This window comes from Amblyomma americanum, chromosome 10 (genome assembly GCF_052857255.1).
Source record: "Amblyomma americanum isolate KBUSLIRL-KWMA chromosome 10, ASM5285725v1, whole genome shotgun sequence".
Classification (NCBI taxonomy): domain Eukaryota; kingdom Metazoa; phylum Arthropoda; class Arachnida; order Ixodida; family Ixodidae; genus Amblyomma; species Amblyomma americanum.
This window is the reverse complement of record NC_135506.1, coordinates 48,423,003-48,444,481: the sequence shown is the minus strand read 5'-3', so window position 1 is coordinate 48,444,481 and position 21,479 is coordinate 48,423,003. Positions and strand designations below refer to the sequence as shown.

The 21,479-nt window shown below is 48.6% G+C and overlaps 2 protein-coding genes across 2 annotated transcripts in view; both read right to left on the bottom strand.

The window, feature by feature from the left end:
- The window catches only part of LOC144108799 (carbohydrate sulfotransferase 1-like), a 59,032-nt gene that overhangs the window by 6,170 nt on the left and 31,383 nt on the right, over window positions 1–21,479 (bottom strand). The window contains exon 2 of the mRNA XM_077641980.1: window positions 13,781–13,875. The gene's annotated coding sequence lies outside the window, so the exon portion shown is untranslated. The remainder of the gene's footprint in view (window positions 1–13,780; window positions 13,876–21,479) is intronic.
- Window positions 15,603–18,948, bottom strand: LOC144106617 (solute carrier family 22 member 4-like). Its single transcript, XM_077639465.1, has one exon. The coding sequence runs from the start codon at window positions 18,519–18,521 to the stop codon at window positions 17,163–17,165; it is 1,359 nt and encodes a 452-aa protein (XP_077495591.1). The 5' UTR covers window positions 18,522–18,948; the 3' UTR covers window positions 15,603–17,162.

Genomic DNA, 21,479 nt, shown 5'->3' with positions numbered 1-21,479 from the left:
CACAGGACAAGCGCGCAATAACAACTGAGATTTATTCTGGTGTGAGGGTACATAAATACATTTCATGAACCTGCTGAAACAATCAATTCATTGCCAACGGCTGTGTCGCACGCTCCTTCGTTTCTTGATTAGATGGACCTTCTCATTTGATAACAACACCGAAGCCTTTGAGATATTGGAGGCCGGTGAAGACGAGTGCGTAAGCACACCCTCGGTGTTGTTATCAAGTGAGGAGGTGCATCTAATCAAGAAACGAAGGAGCATGTGACACAGCCGTTGGCAATGAATTGATTGTTTCAGCATGTTAGTGAAATGTATTTATGTACCCTCGTACCAGAATAAATCTCAGTTGTTAGTGCGCGCTTGTCCTGTGTTCCTCGTTCTTCCAGTTGTTGTTTTGTTAGTGTGTAGCGCGTCATTCAAACCAAATGTATGCATCGTTTGCTAGTGCACTGGATGCTTTTACATGCTGTGAGCAAAATGCATCTATCATCTGCTGAACTGTGCACGTTTCAGCCCTTTTTTGCCTTTGTAGCGGGAAAAAAAGCAAATGTGTAAAGACCGCCGCGTTAAACTATTCGCATTGAACGCGCGTGAACTGATTGCCATGCATACACAGAACAACCACTCTACGCTGGCATATTAATTACAATCACGACAAAACACTCTTTGAATTTTATTTGAAAAGTGTTATTTGAAAAGCGTGCCACGAGCTATTCGATGGGAGATTCGGCGCGTATGGACAAAGCATTAAAGTATCGATTTTGTTTTCGCGAAAAAAAAAAACAATGTTTTTAAGCGCGAGTGGGTAATCTAAGCTTAGAAACCGGCCGCCCTCTGTGGTCTTGGATACCAGATCAAGCTGCATACGGCAAGAGTGCAAGTGGTAAAGATATGACCGTGACATAGGCGTCTGTTTCACGTTTTACTCATTTTACCGCGAGGCGGCGGATAATCATTCGGGCTGCATAACTGTGTGCGTGGATGTGTCAGCGTGTCGGCATGTGTCGGTGTCGTCGGCTTGTTCTCTCGTGGATTACGTTTCCATCGAAGTCCAACTTAATCGTCCACTTACGGCAAGTTTACACGATTATTTTTTTTATTAATTTTGTCTCCTGGACCACTCTAAGCACAGATGTGTGTGCAGAACAGATTATGTGCGCAGCGACAAACTTCCTATCCTTGTTTGTAAGCGGCGTTATAAGCAGCGGAAGCCATTGGGTTCTCGACTAATACCACTTACGTCTGTGCCGCTATGTCTTCCCTAACGCGCGGAAAGGCAGTCGGTGCCAAACCCATGATGTTAAGCCGTTCCTCGCGAGCTGTCTATTGGCTTTTTGGTGTTGAAGGTAGATGCAAGGCGAGAAATATCGCTTATCTCGTGAATGACAGCCGAAAGGGAACTATGCGTTAGTTAGCGCCATGTGAGCTCGATTTACTTGGCACCTCCGGAAACGCACACTCACGTTATGAGGTGTATTACATGCTTTTTTTTTTAATCTTCGTGTCATCGCCTGTCCGGACCATGGAGTGCTGTTCATTGAGAGGTGTGCATTGCTTGTTACGCGTAGACGCTCGCTCGGTGCGCGTCGTGGACAGCGACGTTTCACCAGAGATGTTTTATAATGCTATAGACTGGAGCACGGGGCGTTTGTCAAAGTTGTAGTCAAGCGGCAGTGGAGGAATGCTTATAGTGTTATGGTTGAATAAAAGGCGCTGCCAGCGCGAATGGTCAGCGCGTACAAACACTGCGAAGAACCTACGAGCTGCATCCCGTCTCCCCTTTGGTTGCACACATATGGATTCATCCATCCTTGTTATGCGAGCCGTTGGGAATCTATCTTCCTTCTGATAGGGAATCTATCTTCTTCTGATAGGGAATCTATATTCCTTGCCCCCTATGCGCCTAGGACATGCGTCAAACGTTGCTCGCCATTTTGAAGTGAACAGCGCTGGTATAAATAGCCTTTCAGCCCCTTTTAATGCAACGTGATTAATTTTCCCCCGGATGACCCACTGGCAGCGTGATGTGACACCGATACTATCCGCTTAAGTCTGAGCCATGAAAGACGTGGCGATTGCAAGGAAGTCATGGGAAGGTCTCATCCAGGGACAGTGGCCCCGATCAACTGAAAATGAGCAGACCTGTGAAAGTAAGTGCGAAGACAGAGTGCACTAGAGCTTGCTCTTTCACTTCTGAACCGTTCAAAAGTGCGAGGGGTTTGGAAGCAGTATATTACATACTTTCCCTCTTCAGTTGCAAAGGCAGGCCCCACGACAGGCTTTGGTGGAAAGCCTTGAGTGCGATAACTGGGAGATTAAGTCTGCGGCATTGTCGTTCAGGGAAACAATTACATTTCTTATATCCATTGTTTCGGAATTGGCCATTTCGGAGTAACGAGGGCGCTTCCGGACATTTAGGCATGTTAGCAGCAGCTTTCGCCCAAAATCGGGTGAAAATTTGCGCTAACATATTCATCGTCGTCCCCTTCGTGCGCTATCAGTTAAAGCGGTAGACACTAAATTTTAGGGCGCCCGTTTTTTGCTTGAAACAGGCCTATTATCTTACTGATCATGTAAATGAGCTCTAAACACCAATGCGCAGTGTTAGTAATTCATTACAGATGGTCACTGTACAGGAAGTTTCCGTCTCGATCGGCGCCATCACAGAAGTGCACATTGACGTCACGGTCGATCGGCCAACCTGGGCTACCACGTTCCTGATAATGGCGGCGTCGCCTACAAGCACTGTTTTTTCCTGTGAACAACCACGTGGTTCGGTGACGTCACAATAATTGGGGCACGTGCACCTTAACTTCACTCGACGCGGGTGGAAATTCTAAGTGGCTCCTTGGACAACATTCACAATCGTATCAAAATCCAGAAGGCATCTCCTCGCACCTATGAAACAAATCATATCGTTTGTTGGCGTTTGAAATTTTGTGTGCGTACCCCTTCAGGCCGCGGAACGCAAATCTGTTCCAGCGAACAGCCACGCCTGGAGGCGCCGAGATTTCGCAAGCGCCATCCGGTAATGTACAGTGCAAGGTAGAAACAAAGAAAGAAAAATTGGGTGGAAACCAGACAGGGTGGGCCTGCCGTCGGTAATGGCCGATCTGGACGTTCACCCACACGGTTAAATTAGGTCATGCGCAGAGAATGTTTGCTCATATCTTAATCGCTTCTTTATTTTTTCTGTTCGCGATTGATATCTGGTATCGGAGGCTAATGAACGCCAAAGTTATTCTCTCTCGGGTTTGGTTGTGTACTACTGAGGCGGAAAGAATTCATCGGAAACAAAACAGGACGCGGGAGGCACGCAAGAGACGTGGAACGGCGCTGACTTTTAACAGTTCATTCATAAAAACACCAAAATAATTTATGCGTGTTTGCATAAACAAATGAACAAAAACGCTTCAACTAATCAAATCATGCAGTTTCTTAAGACGACTGTTCTTCGAAAGCCTGGACTACAAACTAAGGGATTTAAGAAACTGCAACTCGGATAAAATTTGAATGCAACCATCATTTTCATCGGCGTTGAAAGTTGCATGGTTGTATACTATACTTTACATTGGATTCCTCTACACACATATTTAAAGCCAGAATCGGTCGACCGTCTTCAAGCGCCATTTGACCTTGAAACTACGCGTAGCTTTTTTTTTCCATGAGTTGCAGACATACGTACCACATTACAAGTAATTTATTACTACTAATAAATTATATTTCCTTTGTATTTTGTTATGAATTGTTTGCTTTTTATGCGGCGCGAAGTTCTCGGTTATTCAATTACATTTTCAGTAGGCGATGACTACTAATCTGTTACATTTTCTTTTTCCGAAGCCAGGTTGTACCAAGTGGTATTGTGAGATGCGGAGTTCATCCCCATCCTGGTCCTGGAGCTTCGGCGCATGTGTCAGCCGTGGTCGTCGGCCGTGAGTTCTTGGTCTGCGTCGCTCGGCCGTGCCCCAGCCTTTCAGACCTGAACCGATCTCTCCGTTCTTCTCCCGCCCCGTCCACCGCCCAGACCACTCGACACGATGAACTGAACCTGACTCAAGCATCCGACCCCATCGACCCGAGACGCTGCCCACACGTGACGACACCATTCCCCTGTCCATGCCGTTCGGCGCGTCCTGGGGCCCCTGCCGTCGGCTCTTGGTGACCTATGGCCACGAAGCTTCGCGGGCCAGGAATCATTCAGCCATGTCCTTCATCGTGGCGGCCAGCACCTCACCACTTTATGCTTCCTGCCCAACCATCCTCTGAAGCCCGTAACCACTTCGCGCGTCTCTTTGTCACCGGTCGGGACGATCGCTCGGTGTCCCCGGGTAGTGGGACGAAGAAGACGAAGTTGGCAGTGTCCCGAGACGGAGCGCTCGCGCTAGGCCAGCGGCCGTTAAACCATCTCACGTAACAGTATAACTACGAGTACCTGAACTCGGTGGCAAACACTGGAGTAGCCTGCAATTCCCTAGCGTTCCAGTTACAACGGTCTAGCATGCGGGGAAGCCAAGCGCACGAAGGAATCCGCGCATGCAAGCCCGAGCGGTCTGCGTTTTTAGCCCTCTGCGCTTCGTATTTCGCGTTTCAACACGACGGCACAGCGGAATGCGATGTTTAGTGAGCTTGGGCTTTGTCCTCTCGGAGCGCGAACAACAGTGAAGCCAGGCGCTCTGCCTTATTTCGATGTGGTGCGCAAGGTCTTCGTATGTTAAAGCAACGCATTTCCATCTGGCGTGTTCATCGATACTCTCCAGTGTCGCTACTGGTGTTTTCACAAGGAACCGTGTAAAAAACGGTTAAAACACAAACTTTGTAGAACAACTGCAGGTGAAATTACGAGCTTATGTGCTGCAAGAGACTACTGATCAAGCAAGCCACACCAGCTCATTCTCGTTCACGTAGACATGCGCTAAGCGAATAAAAGACTAATAAAATTAACGTAATAGTAATTGATCGCTTCTCTGCAATTGTTGGGTTGCTTTTCATGGGCTGTATTCAACCACTGAAGTCAGTTACATCTACGATGAAGTAATCGTAATTGTAATGGTTATACTCGTTTTTTGAACGTGCACGAGACTGATCAGCGTTGATACCCATAATGCAACAGCTGCAATGGTTGCGTTAAGATTTTCTAAAAGTAGACACTGGGCTTAATTTTCGAACTCGTATTAAGTGTACAAAAACTCGACACCAGTAAGACGTGCTAGACGCAGGTTATCGGTACCGCACCAGGTTGCGAAATTGGCACGCTGAATCAGTGTCCTTGCTTCCGTTTGGCTGCTGTCCCCAAACGATCTCACGGTACCGAGGAAGCAAAAAAAAAAAAAGTCCATATGCTCTAAATTACGGAAAACACGGGATATTATCATAAGGCACTACTTCCCAACGCAGTCAGCTTTTTAGAATGTATGTCGTCAGATTAATTGAATTCGTATATTAAGCACAGCATATGTCTTTTGCTTTGGAGTGCGCGAGGGTTGTACCTAAAGAGCGCGCGCCACATCATGAACCCGAGTAGCCTGCAACGCGCGAAGCATATGTTTTAGGCAACGCCAATTCGAGACTTGCGGAAGCTATAATCTCATTGATTGGCATCTTTGGCTGGCGGTCGGTCACTGCTATAATAATAATAATAATTGGTTTTTTGGGGAAAGGAAATGGCGCGGTATCTGTCTCATATATCGTTGGACACCTGAACCGCGCCGTAAGGGAAGCGGTAAAGGAGGGAGTGACAGAAGAAAGGAAGAATAGGTGCCGTAGTGGAGGGCTCCGGAATAATTTCGACCACCTGGGGATCTTTAACGTGCACTGACATCGCACAGCACACGGGCGCCTTAGCGTTTTTCCTCCATAAAAACGCAGCCGCCGCGGTCGGGTTCGAACCCGGGAACTCCGGATCAGTAGTCGAGCGCCCTAACCGCTGAGTCACCGCGGTCACTGCAGACGTTTCTGAGTAGACCTCAGAAACTAGTGGTCTGGAGAAGATAATCGAAGGCAATGCGCCGCAGTGACACTTAGTTCAGTATTATACGTAGGGAGACTTACAGGTAATCTGCCCAATATAGGGAACGTATTGGCAAATGCTGGTCCTACAGGGGACCAGAGAGAAACCATCCATTTGCAATACTGGGCCGATTAACTGTGCTGCTTGGGATTGCTTCAGCTCTTTAACCCGTTACTGCCTAAATTGTGAATTAATCAAAGAAAAATTCAACATATCTACATTATTCTATAGCTAATGTGTACCCACATTCGGAAGCCAACGTCAATATTTTGTTCGAACCGCTAAATTTTTTAAAAATTGGCAGATCGCCAATTGGCAACAATCAGCATTTGGTCCCTTTTGTGCAACTATAGCCCGAGCTGTGTGAACGACCCAATCGAAGGCCTCGAACGAACTCGACGTCACAGACACAAACAATTTTTTTATCCAGCAAATGCCCTCCTGTTTTTCCCGCAAAGGTTATCAGAACTTGAGAGACGAGGAATTATTGGAATGCAGGCTGGAAGTCGGACATTAGCGGCGACTTTTTTTTTTTCATGCAGCTTCCTTACAGTGACGCGAAACGTTTTGACCGGAAAGCGCTGGCTACTCAAAACTAATTGGAATCGGCTTGGTTTGGTTTGGTTTATGGGTGTTTAACGTCCCGAAGCGACTCAGGCTATGCGGGACGCCGTAGTGAAGGGCTCCGGAAATTTCGACCACCTGGGGTTCTTTAACGTGCACTGACATCGCACAGTACACGGGCCTCTAAAATTTCGCCTCCGTCGAAATTGGACTGCCGCGCGCCGGGATCGAACCCGCGTCTTTCGGCTCATGCGCGAGCTCCAGGAAGTAATGAATGCACGGCGTGCAAATGGCATGCCGTTAAATTACGACACTTGGCAATAAAGGCTTAATTTTAACTGTAACACTAGGTTAAAAATATCTCCTATTCAACTAAAGGCCCAGATTCTAGTTTCGGTTCTCACAGACACTATATGCTGGTGGCCCATCTGTTAATACAACAGGCCACTGCCTTGCATGTAGCTGTCATGAACAAAATTTAAGTAACAAAAACCGCAGTCTCTATGGCTTTCATTATGGGCTGTTAATAATTAATTGATTTCTCGCGCATATCAATCAGTACTGTCGCGTCGAAGACAACGATACGAATTTTCCCACCGACCCACTTACCTCGTTCGAAAGCTTCACAGATGCCAAACTAGTGGGGCTGGGAAGCACTCCAACCATTACATCCGGCGCGCATTCCGCAAAGCACCGCATGACTTCCTCAAATCTGTCGCACCAATCGCCGCTGCGATCTTCACCGGACGCACACACACAGTGTAGTTCACGACCGGGCCGTCGGGTGGCGCACGACGCGACCCACTGTCCCCGTCCTGTCCGGTCCCGGCGGTGGGTGGCGGCATGCAGTAGCAGCAGCAGGACCGCCCCGCCTACCTTAGCCCGTAGGCCGAGCGTGTACACGGAGCCAAAATCGTTAAATAGGCCCTGCCTTCTCGCCGCTATCGCTTTCCGCCCACTCTCCCCCTCTCCCATTAGCGAATCCCCCCTCTCTCTCAGAGGTGCGGCGCGCGGCCAACCGCGCGCAATACGTCACACGTTTCTGCCGATTTGCTCTATGCATCGCCGTGTGGCCGCTTTTTTTTCGCTCAGCTCTTGTTTTTGTTTGTGGTCGCTGCTGTTGTTGCGCCGGGGCTCTCTTTGCTCTGCAGTGCTCTCTGCATGTGGTGTCCATTCGTTCCGCTCTCTTCTCCCGTTGCCTATTTATTTATTTTCTCTCTCTCTCTCTCTCGCCAGGCGCACTTTTCCCGCCGCATTTACGTGTTTCGGCGGCCTATGGCTAAAGAGGTTACATGCGGACAGTGCCTAGAGGGGAAGCCCGCGTGCTGCAGCGACCGTCTCACCGGTAGGGCGAGCTTTGTAGCGACGGCAGCGGTTGTAGATCTATTTTACATCCAGAATAGTAGGATGCGAGGGAAAAAATGTCAGTCGATTTGGGTAATTAGGCCAAATGCGTGTATGTGTGCGGGCATGATGTGTTTCTGTGCTGCGCTGCTAGGTTTAGGTTAAGGTGGTTGTTGGTGTGCGTGTTGTTTCATGCAAAAGTGAAACGAGGACATGGCAACACCTGTCACAGTACCTGCCTTGTGCCACTGTTCACCGGCAACGCCTTGGCAAGTAAGCCACCCGGTGGGCAGGTGAGCACTGGCGGAGCGCTACAAGGCAGGTGCTATGTCAGATGTTTCCATCGGTAGGACTTGGATTTCTTTGGTAGGGTTGCGACCCAGGTTGCTCTCCCCGAGCAGCCTCTCACGATTAAATGGGCTGCCGCCTGACAGGGTGGGTAGGTAAGCAGCCTGTCACAAGACCGGCTTCAGACAAAAACACAATGCCCAAATGGCCAATGGACACTATGAGTTCTAACGTACTAAAATATGAAAGCAGGGAGAGAGAGAGAGAAAGAGAAAGAGGTGCCTTAGTGGAAGGGTCCGGTTAATTTCGACCATCTGAGGTTTTTTGACGTGCAGTGACATAGCAAATAGTGCGGGAGACTTTTTCTGAATTTGGTGTCTGTCGAAACGCGGCAGACGCGCCCAGGTATGCAATGCTTTGCGGCGACCTTGGGTTCACCAGTCGAACGCCAGATCAACGGTGCGGAACAACTATTTTTGCCACTTTTCGCCACAGGCGAAATTGTCGGAAGGTCTGAGATTTTTTATGAATGCGCTTTTGTGCCTTGCACGTGAGCGGTGAGGCATGCGATGAGAGACGATGCCACATTAATTTCTATACTGCCCTGAGTTGCTTAATGTAATGCGCGATTTCACTCGCACCGCCACTTTTGCGTTTAACCTAGTCCACGAAATGCCGCCGGCAAGCGGGTCGTCTAGCTTGTTGCTCCTACGCTATCACGTTTTCTCTTTGTGAAGTTACGTTTAGTTACGGTGAGTTGTTGGGGGAAACAGTGCGGGAACGCAAACACCCATGAAAAACAAGATATAACGCAACGTGCTTTCGTTGTGTGCATCATGCAACGAACATTAATGGAAGACCACGGCGCGAATTTGCTTCGGGTCATGGTTGGCAGGAAACAGGGAAGGTACAGTGGCGACCTTCACGCTCTGCGGCAGAATGATTAGCGTTCCTCGTGGCATCGTTTAATTCCAAATGTTGCCGCTAGCGAAATTTATTCCTTATCAACGCAAGAAGAAAAATAAACGACTCGACAGTTGTGACATCCGTGCGTTCCGCTCGTCTGGTTCTGCGTTCGGTTCCGACGAGTGTGGCCACCACGCGGTACTACTTTTCAGGTCACAAGTCGCATCTCTGACGATATGCAGCCCGTGGCCTGTTTGCCTGACACTGTGCCCACTTTTTGCGTTAGTCGAACGTATAGTGTGAAGAGGACAGCAGTTGCAACGGATTTATCTTGCATAGCAGGCGATCCTGTTTTCAGATTGCTTGACAAGCTTCGTTGATTTTTAAAACTCAGAGCGAGGGTATTCCCTTACAAAAATATCTTTAGACAGTGTACAGACTGCCGACAGACTTCTATCTATAAAGTCTATAGACTATTTAAAAAGAAACCCTAGAGAACAGTCTATAGGCAATATAAATCCTATAGGCAGTTTATAAATAATCTGGTTAACATCCCTGCCTTTCCATCCTCCTCTTTATCTATCTATAGATTTTATGGCCGGACACTTTTGGTAGATGTTTGTCTATAGACAATCTATGTAATATGTATAGACAAAAGTAAATATCTATAGGAAGGCAATAGAGTCAATAAGAAGTCTATAGAGCCGCCGCGGTGGCTGAGTGGTTATGGCGCTCGGCTGCTGGCCCGAAAGACGCGGGTTTGATCCCGGCCGCGCCGGTCGAATTTCGATGGAGGCGAAATTCTAGAGGCCCGTGTACTGTGCGATGTCAGTGCACGTTAAAGAACCCCAGGTGGTCGAAATTTCATGAGCCCTTCACTACGGCGTCCCTCTTAGCCTGGTCGCTTTGGGACGTTAAACCCCCTAAACTAAACTAAACTAGAAGTATATAGACTGTCTATAGACCAATGAGGCGAACATGCTTGTCATCCGTCGCTACTTATTGCTTTCGAAAGTCTGCGAAATGAGCTTGACGAAATTAAAAAGGGTGGAGCCAACGTGGAGTGTGATGCTCTTAACACGAATGATGCCGGTAACATCACAGTACCGACAGCAGTTACTGACAAGTCAGAATAAACGCAACATCGACGCGACGTTCATGAGATAATGCGCTGTGAAAGAAAGAAAGGCGCAGTAACAGCCTAACTCAGGCCAGACACATTAATAGGGATGTAAGTTCCTAAAAAAAAAACATAAGATTGGCGGAAAAAAGACTTTTTCCACACCCCAGAAGAAGGGATAGAACGCCAAAATTTGAAAACGTAGTTTTTTGCACAGTATCACCACACTACGCACTGTAAAATGAGCTGAAATTTAATAATAATAATAATAATAATAATAATAATAATAATAATAATAATAATAATAATAATAATAATAATAATAATAATAATAATAATTGGTTTGGGGGAAAGGAAATGGCGCAGTATCTGTCTCATATATCGTTGGACACCTGAACCGCGCCGTAAGGGAACGGATAAAGGAGAGAGTGAAAGAAGAAAGGAAGAAGGAGGTGCCGTAGTGGAGGGCTCCGGAATAATTTCGACCACCTGGGGATCTTTAACGTGCACTGATATCGCACAGCACACGGGCGCCTTAGCGTTTTTCCTCCATAAAAACGCAGCCGCCGCGGTCGGGTTCGAACCCGGGAACTCCGGATCAGTAGTCGAGCGCCCTAACCACTGAGCCACCGCGGCGGGCGCCAAAATTTGAAAACGTAGTTTTTTGCACAGTATCACCGCACTACGCACTGTAAAATGAGCTGTAATTTAATAATAATAATAATAATAATAATAATAATAATAATAATAATAATAATAATAATAATAATTTGTTTGGGGGGAAAGGAAATGGCGCAGTATCTGTCTCATATATCGTTGGACACCTGAACCGCGCCGTAAGGGAACGGATAAAGGAGAGAGTGAAAGTAGAAAGGAAGAAAAAAGTCCTCTATTGGAGGGCTGTGGAATAATTTCGACCACCTGGGGATCTTTAACGTGCACTGACATCGCACAGCACACGGGCGCCTTAGCGTTTTGCCTCCATAAAAACGCAGCCGCCGCGGTCGGGTTCGAATCCGGGAACTCCGGATCAGTAGTCGAGCGCCCTAAACACTGAGCCACCGCGGCGGGTGTAGGACAGCCTATCCCCTTTTTACTCCCATATAGGCGTATTCGTGTGCAGAGTGTAAAGAGTCCAAGATGCGGACACGACCCTGTGTGCCGAAATCTGGAATTCGTTGTACGTCCACTCCGTTACCGTTCCAGGCACAACGCCAGAGTCGGCCGCTGTGTCCGATAGACAGGAGCGAAGGGAAGCAGTGGCAAGACGGAAACTTCCCGCGCGGGACAGCGGAGGCGGACGCATATGCCCGACTCTGATCCATTCGGCTGATGGGCCACGGGCTGCCATGAGTGGCGCCCAAAGTGTCGTGCAGGGAAACGGAGTGAAGGCGAGATATGCCAGCCTAGCTTCTAACCCCGAGGGCCGAATTAGCCTCATCTCTCTACCGTGTGTCATTATGACGAGCATTTATCTATATGCCACCTTCGGCAAGGGGAAACGGCCGCGCGGTGCTAATCGTCCTCTTTGCGGCAGACTCCTGTCCGTTCGGGTGTCTGTGACTGATTTAGTACACCTTACTTGTGTACCTCTGTGTTGTACTTGTTCTACTTGTGTAATGATAAATTTAATATTTATTTGATATTGTTTAACGTGAGATCCAATCGCAGAGCAATTGGCAAGCTGCTGGGAACACACTGGCAAGGACATGTCCAGAATTTCTGGGCAAAAATTTTGAATACTGAAAAATTGTAAGGAGCTTTTATGGAAGTATTGAACTTAATGGTCCATTTTTCCGATGTGTAGCAGAATTTTTCTTTTAAAGATTTTCCATCGCTCGCATGCAGCAGTTAGGCTGCCATAGAAAATAAATGGGGAACGAACGATTTTGACGATCACAAAAACATTAACAGCAAAAATAATATTGCAAGCCTGTGGACGGGAGATCTGCGGGTATATTGATTGTTTTAAGGAAATCTTACAATGTATAAAAAGAAACTGCGTTCATAAATTATTTCCCGCTCAAAAATGCTTTTGTGCAGAATTGCTAGGTATGTCTGCATGCACGCCAGAAATTGGGTTCAGTTAAAGGTGTACGTTTTCCCTCTCTTTCTATTTGACTTTAGACAGGAGGAAATACGGTAGGTAAATGAAATGCAGGAGTATTAAGCGGAGCTTCTGACACATTTCGTGCTTGCGCTACTTCAGAATACACTGTAAGCAGAGACAAAGGAATCGACGAGCCCCATACATTGGTTCTCTTTAGTTTATGGACTTCGTAGGGGACCCATCTGTGTTTGCATTGTTTTCTGTGAAGGTACTTTCAAGCCATAACCGAGAACGAGCACTGGTCACAAACAAAATTCAATCTTTCCGGTTATAGCGAGCAATACACGTACTCGGTACTCGTGTTCAAATTAAAGTACTTTGCGAACTGTACGTGTACGAGATGCATGTTCTTGGGAAAAAAAAAGAAGTGTTTGGGCTTTAATGTCGTTAAACCGAGTAGACGAGCGAAAGCCCGTGTTTAGCGCGGTTGGCTTTGCTGGATCGTCGGCACATCTGGCGACGATAGTAGTTAGATAGTAGTATTAGTTAAAGAAGGCGACGATTTGCAGTGCACAACGGCGTGAGAGTGCAGTTTAACACGAGGCGTGATCGGCTGCTACAATAGCGTATATTTCTCTCGTGCAGTGGCCAGCGAAGCTGACATGGTCGCGCCGCCACGGGTTCGAATCCAAGTTGCGGTATTTTATTTACTTGTTTATGGTTTGGCCAAGGTCACCCTCAAGATCAAGCTTCACAAAAACTCGGTGAGCCGGTTAGACCTCGTGAAGTAGTGCTTTCGGTCTGAAATATTGTAACACTGTCTCACGACCCAGCCACCTCGTAGTGTTACCAGCTGAAGAACCATGCAGTTTCTAAACGCAACTCTTAAGACATTTCCGGCGATTCGAACGCGTGGCTGTGCTACAATAAACAATTTTTCCCCATACCCGCGTCCAGTAAACTTTCGCGGCCTGTATTATATTCGTAAATTAGATACACATTGACGTGGCGCGACACATTCGATCGGAGAATAACGCACAACGGTTTCCGCGACTTAATTCCGCCTGGTACTACATTATGTGCTGAAATGTCACATCATCTCTTTAACTCATGATCGCTGTAATACTAAGATTTGTTTTGCTACTTTTTAAATTGGGTAAGTGGTTAAAGCCACAACGATAAGGAAACTAGATCAGTTATAAATGATATCCGACGTGCACAGCAAGAAAGGAGACATGTGCATAAATATTATCAGTGGTCTATAAGACCTGTAAACTCCGACTACTGCAGGGGCATAATAGCAGTAGTTTAGCTTTGAAGTTACTGTACAATTACGTTTCATAGCCCCAGGAAGTTTGGAAACTATGTGAAGAAATTACAACACTACACCTACATGTGTGTATGTGGTGGTGGTGGTGGTGGTGGTGGGGGGGGGGGGGTATAAAAATCATTTCTCCACAATATCAGTTGCGGATAAATTGAACGTGCTCCGCCTTACCTTGAGCGTCAGAGCAGAATGTGCAGTGACGTCTGGACGAAGGAATTGGGGTTGACTTTGGCATCGGAGCCAAAGTGCACATTGTAGCCTCATTCCTGCAATGACAAAAAACAAAATGGGTAGCATTAGAGACCAGGCACGCTCAAGATAGGACGCTTCCGACGAAAGCATGGCTAAACTGGATCACTGCTAAGCGAACTGTGGCAGCTCCTTAGAACCGCACCATGGACTGGCGACTGTAGTATGCAAGAGAACACAGCAGTTTTTACAAAAGAACGGGATTTGCTTGTCATTTCTGCGTTCACTGAAAAATTTCGTATCGGTATTATGATTTTTTTATTATTGCGACAGCGTGCTTTCTGGCATCAAGTATTATTCGTCCGCAGGTAGACTGTTTAGAGCAAAAGATAATGTGGGCTGGTCGCGCATACTAAAAATAAAAACAGATCAATTTTTTGTTTTGAGTTATTTCTTTTGGATGATGCGTAGCTGGTTTGAAAACATTGACAGCCACGTGGATTGCCCCAACAGGCGGTAAATGATTTGTAATTTAATTATTTTTTTTCATATAGTTTCGGAAATTTCAACTGCAATGACCTTACGGACTACCTGAGATCACGTGAGGGATACACAAACTGCAGCATGGTCGCTGCTTTCTTCGTTTTAATTCGTACCAGCTCTTAACGCGAGCCTGCACGAGTTGTAATCGTAAAAAAAATGAACAAGCAGCGATTTTATGGCAGTTTCTGCATGACCCACGTGACCTCAGATCGTCTGTGACGTCACAACTGTCGTTTAGCGTTCGAAGCCGAAACTAAAACAGCTGGAGAAAATTATTAAACTATAAATTATTAAGCTGGCATAGGCGAATTCAACGCCGTGATTCATGTACACTACTGTCGTGCTCACCGTTTCAAAAAAAAAAAGGAACACGCGTTCAAAACTTCGGTGTCTCTAAATACTTTAATGCTATCTTTGGTTGAATGCTCATAAAATGTTTTCTTTAACACTCCTTTAATGGGCCGCAGAGGTCTCTGCGCTTCGGTGCGAGGTTCGCCATCCGTTTGCTGTCGGATGCGGCTCCCGTGGCTCCTGCTGCTAAAGGTGTCCCAGGCCCGGTCCCCGTTGGTCCGGTGACTTCCTCCCATAACAGTCTCCGGCTAGGCTACGCGTCCTCTGTGCTATGTTCTCTGGGGCCGTTGGATTTGCGTACGCTCAACGGCGCTGTCCCATGAGATGCCTACCGCATCCAATTTCACGCCATCGCGGCAGCGAGTGGACTCGGACCTTGGCTACCGAGCCAACGTCCGAGTGCTGGCGACCAAGTTGAGTGGCCTTGCGACGGAACTTCTCCAGAACACGCCCCCTGACCATCTGGGCCCGTACACCATGCTGGCGGGCCTCCTTGCCGACTATTACGGCGTGGAGAGGCACCTCCGTGTGCAGCACCAGCGCCTCCGAGCTCACCGCCAGGACCCCGGCGAATCCTTCCCCAACGTCGCCGCCTCCACTGAGCGGTTGTCCTTGCAGTCGCTGCCGGAAGAACACCATAGCCTTGATCGATACCGAAGCGTTCCTGAATTAAATCCGGGACTCCAGGGTCTAGCTCTTGGCTCGCTTGGGCAAGCCTTATTCGGTCCGCGAAGCCATGACGCTCGCCATCAAAGCGGACATGGCCTTGCGGGCCACGACGGGGTCACCAACATCTGCCGGACGTGGCTTCGCGAGGCCGGCTCCTCGGACAGCTCCTACGGTGGTCTCGTTCAGATGTGGTCGCGCCTGCACGGGTGTGATCTGCTTCCGCTGCGACCAGCAGTGCCTTTACCCGACCTACTGAGTGGACGGCTCCACGTCGAAACTAAGTCGACTGACACGCCAACCACAGAGGCGTCCGAAACGATGGAAAGGACTTCCACGTTACCACGTAGACGAGCGGAACTTCGGGCAGTCCCTACAGTTACTATGGCAGCGTGTCAACCTTCCCCGCTTTTTTCGACAACTCTCGCATTTGTGATCGTCACCGTAATGAACGCGCTTTATGTAACACACACGTGTACAACGCATTCTCTTCAAGTGACAAGTGAGAAGCAATATATCGAAAATATAGAGCTCCGCTAACACAAGATGAACTTTCGCACATGGCTACACAGAACACAGAAAACATCGCCGCACACGTCAACCGTGATACATCAAGCCGCCACGATATTTACAAGGCTCAGACAAAGGTGCTCGAACATGCGAAGGGCAGGATAAATGAATAAAATTGGCATCTAACCTATAAACTGCTGGAATGCGCACGCATTGTACTTTTCATAGAAAACGATGGACCTTGTTTCGCGTTGCTTTGGAAAATATACGGCGGTTCGGCTGCACTGTCATGTGAATAAAAAGAGAAAATAATTCGCGCAAAGAGGCTTAGAGTCACAGGCATCATCACAGTGGCAGACAAACCATCCCAGGCGTTCCACAAACATGTTGAAGTCCACCTATCCACACCCATCTAATGACGAAGGCCAGTCATGTGGCCGGGTCGCACTATTTTCAGTCCGGGTGACCTTGGAAAATTTGGTGAGAAAGCATCCCACTAATGTCGCAGCAAAGTAGGAGCAGTTCTCTGCGAATAGAGATGCCCCAGGTGAACCACAATCGGCCGCAAACACACTTCGAGTTCATAGTTTGCTAAACCGGTTAATACATAAAACAAATCGATTAATAGGACACAGTCTAGGAGACAAAGAAAAGATGGTGACAGGTAAAGAATATAGGCCAGTAGCAAGAGTAAGAAAACTATAGCGTAGCGTTCAAGGTTTATATTCAGCAAAGGCTGTCGATACTAGAGCAAAGATTCCGGCATGCAGTCAGCAATCAGTGCTGAATGACTAGCGAAAATCCCGTTAAGAAAGAGAGAATGTATACAGGAAGGAGGGAAAGGAGCTAGGAGGAGATATTTGGAAACAGGGATCAGCTGAGATGGACAGAGGCCGATCTCACCAGCCCTAATTGCGGGTTCATTGGGTTGCCACTCGAAGGGAATCGCAGATTCGGGCTGGACAGGGCGCTGGCGTTGATGCTGCGCCGCTTCTTAAGAGCCTTGGCCTTCGTCCGGGGTTCCAGAGTTCCCTGCATTTCCTTCACGACTTCGGCGGGACTCAGGGTTCGAGGTGGGCTTAGCGTCGCGTCATGGTGGAACGCGGTGGACTGACTCGGCAGTCGTTCGATGACGTGGGCCGACAGGAACAAAACAGCAGCTGCAATGCCCAGGACCAGGTCTTCCAGTCCGGCCGTGCGCAAAATTGATGCTCCCGATGCGAACATTCCGCCCAGCCGGGCACAGGTGTAGTAGAGGCAGCAGCCCGAACCGCGGACTGCCGACGGGAAAGTTTCAGCAGCGCACAGCGTTGTTATGACCACGGCCACGCCCGTCACGCCTTTGGCTAAGATCAGCAGGACGATGCCCAACTCTTCCGGCACACTGCTGGTCAGTACGAAGGCCAAGAGGGAGCAGCTGACGCCTGCCAGAGTGAAGGCCGTAGCGGCGATGGTCACTCTGCTCATCCTGTCCACCACAGCCAGGTACACCGCGTTGAACGCACCGTCGATGGCGAGGGACGTCCATCGCATCCAGGGCTTCTTCCGGGCCGCGGACGTCAGGAGCACCACGTAGTATGCGCCCATGACGTTGAAGGACGCGAAAAAACACGACCATGCCCCGACGCAGTACGGTGCCGGTGATGAGGCTCTTAAATTCGCCCGTCGCAGTAGCCATCGACGCCTTGGCGTGCTCCAACTCTTGGCTCCTCAGCCGCTCGATGAACGCAGAGGCGCCGTCTTCGGGGAAGCCGTTCGCCCTCGCCACCTCGTGCACCACCGCTTCTGCACCTTTCAGCTTATGGCGAGCGATGAGCCAGCGGGGCGATTCGCGGATGAAGGCGCAGCCCAGGGGCAGGAGCAGCGTCGGAGCGACCATGAGGAACTGCAACGCGATCCAGTTGAGCCGCACCTCGCGGAGGACTGCGAACCAGGCGTCTCCCAGCCACAGGCCAGCGATGCCGGAGAAGCTCACGTGCACGGCCCGATGCCGGTTGGTCGACACCTCGGCTACCAGGACGCCGGATATGATGCACAGCGTGCAAGAGGCGCCTGAGATGAAGAAACGGGTGCTCACGTATATGAGGTATGTGTCGGCGAAACATCCTCCGAACGCTGCCAGCATGAGCACACACGTCGCCCCCAGAATGGTAAGCTTCCTGCCGATGATATCCGCGACAGCACCGCCCACGACCAGGAAGCCCAAGGAGCCGGCCATGAAGACTGCGATGGCCAACGGGAGGAGCCACCGGCGATGACACACCAGGTTCCAGCTGCTCACGATGGTGGTGTGAGCGACCTCGGCGTCGTAGTCCCACTGTTCGCAGTGGACGACTGCGCTGTCGTTATGGTCGTCTGGACTCGCGTAGACGGTGCATTGACTGCGTCGTCCGTCGTCTTCTAGGGGGATGGCCGAGCTCTTCCAGGCGTCGTCCGAGACGTTGACGTCCCTCGGTTTCTTGCACCAGTGGTCCAGCTCGCCGGAGATGAGCGGGAAGGAGAGGGTGTGCGCGTGCATCACCCACACGCTGACGATGGCGAATAGGAGCACGCCCCTCTGGAAGTTGCCATACCCGAAGGCCTCGCCGCAGTCGAAGCTCTCGCTTATCTCCAGGGCGTGCGTCATGAGCAGGTGCGACTTGAGGCGCTCCATGTTGGCGCCGTGAATAGCCTGTGGTGTCCTTCGTACTGCTTGGATGCAGCAAGGCCGCGGAGGGAACAGCTGCCGTGGTTTTCACGCTGGACCGCTCATCGTAGGCCTGAATTAGGGTCGCTCGTCTCCTTCTTCTTCGTCTTCTTGCTCCTCGTGTTCCTCGCGCGTAATTCCGATATCTCAATGGTACAGCATAACCCAGCTTCCGGTTTCGCCTCTCAGCAACACTTTAAATGGAAATCTCATCTCAAAAGCATCTCAATACGCAACCTAAAAGGTAACACACATTCGAAGAAGGCGACATATCATTTAAGAGCTAAGTCAAGAACAACGCAGCCAGCCATGGAAAGAAAAATGACAGGTGTGACGTCAAGAGACCGGAAGCGGGCAGAGCGGGTGAGGGAACAAATGCCGGTTAATGACATCCTGGTCGAAATCAAGAGGAAGAAATGTATTTGGACAGGGCATTTAATGCGAAGGCAAGATAACTGCTGGTGTAGGCGAATTCAACGCTTCGATTCATGTACATTATTGTCTTGCTCCATATTTCAGAGAAAGAATTACACATCCAAGAATTTGGTGCCTCTACAATTTTGGTTGAATGCTTATAATGTAATTTCGTGTTTTCTCCGTGGGTGAGGGAACAAACGCGGGCTACTGACATCCTAGTCGAAATCAAGAGGAAGAAATGGGCTCGGGCAGGGCATGTAATGCGAAGGCAAGATAACCTTTGGTCCTCAAGGCTAACGGAGTGGATTCCAAGAGAAGGCAGACGTAGCAGGGGGCGGCAGAAAGTTAGGTGGGCGGAATGAGATTAAGAAGTTTGCAGGCATAGCGTAGATGCAGCTAGCAAAGGACAGGGTTAATTGGAGAGACATGGAAGAGGCATTTGCCCTGCACTGGGCTTAGTCAGGCTGATGATGATGATGATTACCCGGGCAGAGCAATCTGGGTTTCACCAAATCTCCTAGATAAGCTGATCCAGGGACTTTAGATTTCACATGCCCCCAGCGGTCGCTGTGTTTAAAAACAGCTACCTGGTTTGTTCATCGCTAGGTTGTTTGTTAATCGCTTAACCGTTGCGCCACAGCGCCGGTACACTGGTACTACGAGGACTGGCTGCGATATATGAATGCACACATTTTTCGCAGTTGAGTAGTCGGAATTGGAATATAATCAGAAATGGATTATACTGTGTAGTGCAAGACATCGAACTCAGATTTTTTTTTGAATTTTTTAATTGGTTTTGGGGGGAAAGGAAATGGCACAGTATCTGTCTCATATATCGTTGGACACCTGAACCGCGCCGTAAGGGAAGGGATAAAGGAGGGAGTGAAAGAAGAAAGGAAGAAGAGGTGCCGTACTGGAGGGCTCCGGAATAATTTTTACCACCTGGGGATCTTTAACGTGCACTGACATCGCACAGCACACGGGCGCCTTAGCGTTCTTCCTCCATGAAAACGCAGCCGCCGCGGTCGGGTTCGAACCCGGGAACTCCGGATCAGTAGTCAAGCGCCCTAACCACTGAGCCACCGCGGCGGGTAATAGAAGCAGAATTGGAATAGATCTGAGAGCGACAGAAGGTTGCTACTGCATTTCCTCCTTATCAATCCAATTGATCGTCCCTATTTTTTTTTCCTTTGCGCGACACTGACGGCACTGGGACACCGTGCGTCACACCACATAGCGTGCAACCAAGGGAAGTGCAGGCACTTCATTTCACTCGGTTTTTCTTTCGAGAGTAGCCCGCACGTGCTAATCAGAAAACGGCACGGATAATGCCGACAGGCGTGGGATAGGAACCCCGCGCAACACGCCACCGTACACCCCGTACACGTCTGGCGGTTTTAGTTCTTTTTTGTTTCATTTTCTGTACACGCCACTTGTTGCGGCAGCCATGGACATCGATCCTCCGCTTTGTCTGCCTTGTGTTAAGGAAGTTGGCTAATGGCGTCGGCGAATTCCTGCGTACTAGAATCGGGCCGCATGGAAGAAGAAGAAAAAAAGGAAACATCACCTAGTCGATAATTGCCATTGTGTGAGGACAACAACAACAACAACAACAACAATTGCTCTAGAAAGGAGACATTATTTTCAATAAGCGATGATATATTTTAATTGATGTGAATTTAATGATTGAACCTCGTAACAGGAAATTCCTGCATTCGCTAGCTGACCATTCAGAGATTTATTCAGGTGAGACCACAAATCATGTTCTCAGAGAATTTTTCCCTGCATAATGTCACATGATCCAAACAGGTCTGACTCAAGTGGATTTGCAATCACACAACATTTCTGGAGAAAAACATTTTTCAACGAGAAAGAGTTTACGTACGCAGTTTTTTTAGTATATTGCACGTTTTCATCGTAACACTTAATACATCCGCAGACACGCCGTGAGCAGGCCGACATTTTTTTGGTAACAACGTTTTCCGTATTGTTAAAAGTTTCCTCATTGGCTTTTTATTGTAGCTTAACTGATCGATGCTAGCGATGGAAACGCCTGAAAATAATTATTTTTCTATGCATCGGAAGAATGGACCATTTCCTTCAATATGTTCATAACAGTAGCTTATAATATTCCAATATTCAAAATATTTGTCCAAGAATGCTGGACATGTATAGGAAGAGGGCAGAGTAGATGAGGGAACAAACGCGAGTTAATGACATCCTAGTCGAGATCAAGAGGAAAAAATGGGCTTGCGCAAGGCATGTAATTCGAAGGCAAGATAAGCGAGTTGCGTTTTGAAGTTGCCCTCCTTTTTTCAGCGATAGCTATCAGTGCTATCGCTGGCAGCTGTCGCCAGTGATAGCTGCCAAAACTGCTCCCCAGGTCCCAACAGAGATGCTCTTCAAAAAGCCCCCTCTGTCAACCTGACTTCTTTGTGACCTTCAGCGGCATATACCGTTAGAGTATACTAGGTGTTCTGGTCCTGAAACACCGGGATTTCTAACTGC

Coding starts and splice junctions, on each gene's coding strand:
- LOC144106617 (XM_077639465.1), bottom strand. CDS start 18,521: ATGGAGCGCCTCAAGTCGCACCTGCTCATGACGCACGCCCTGGAGATA.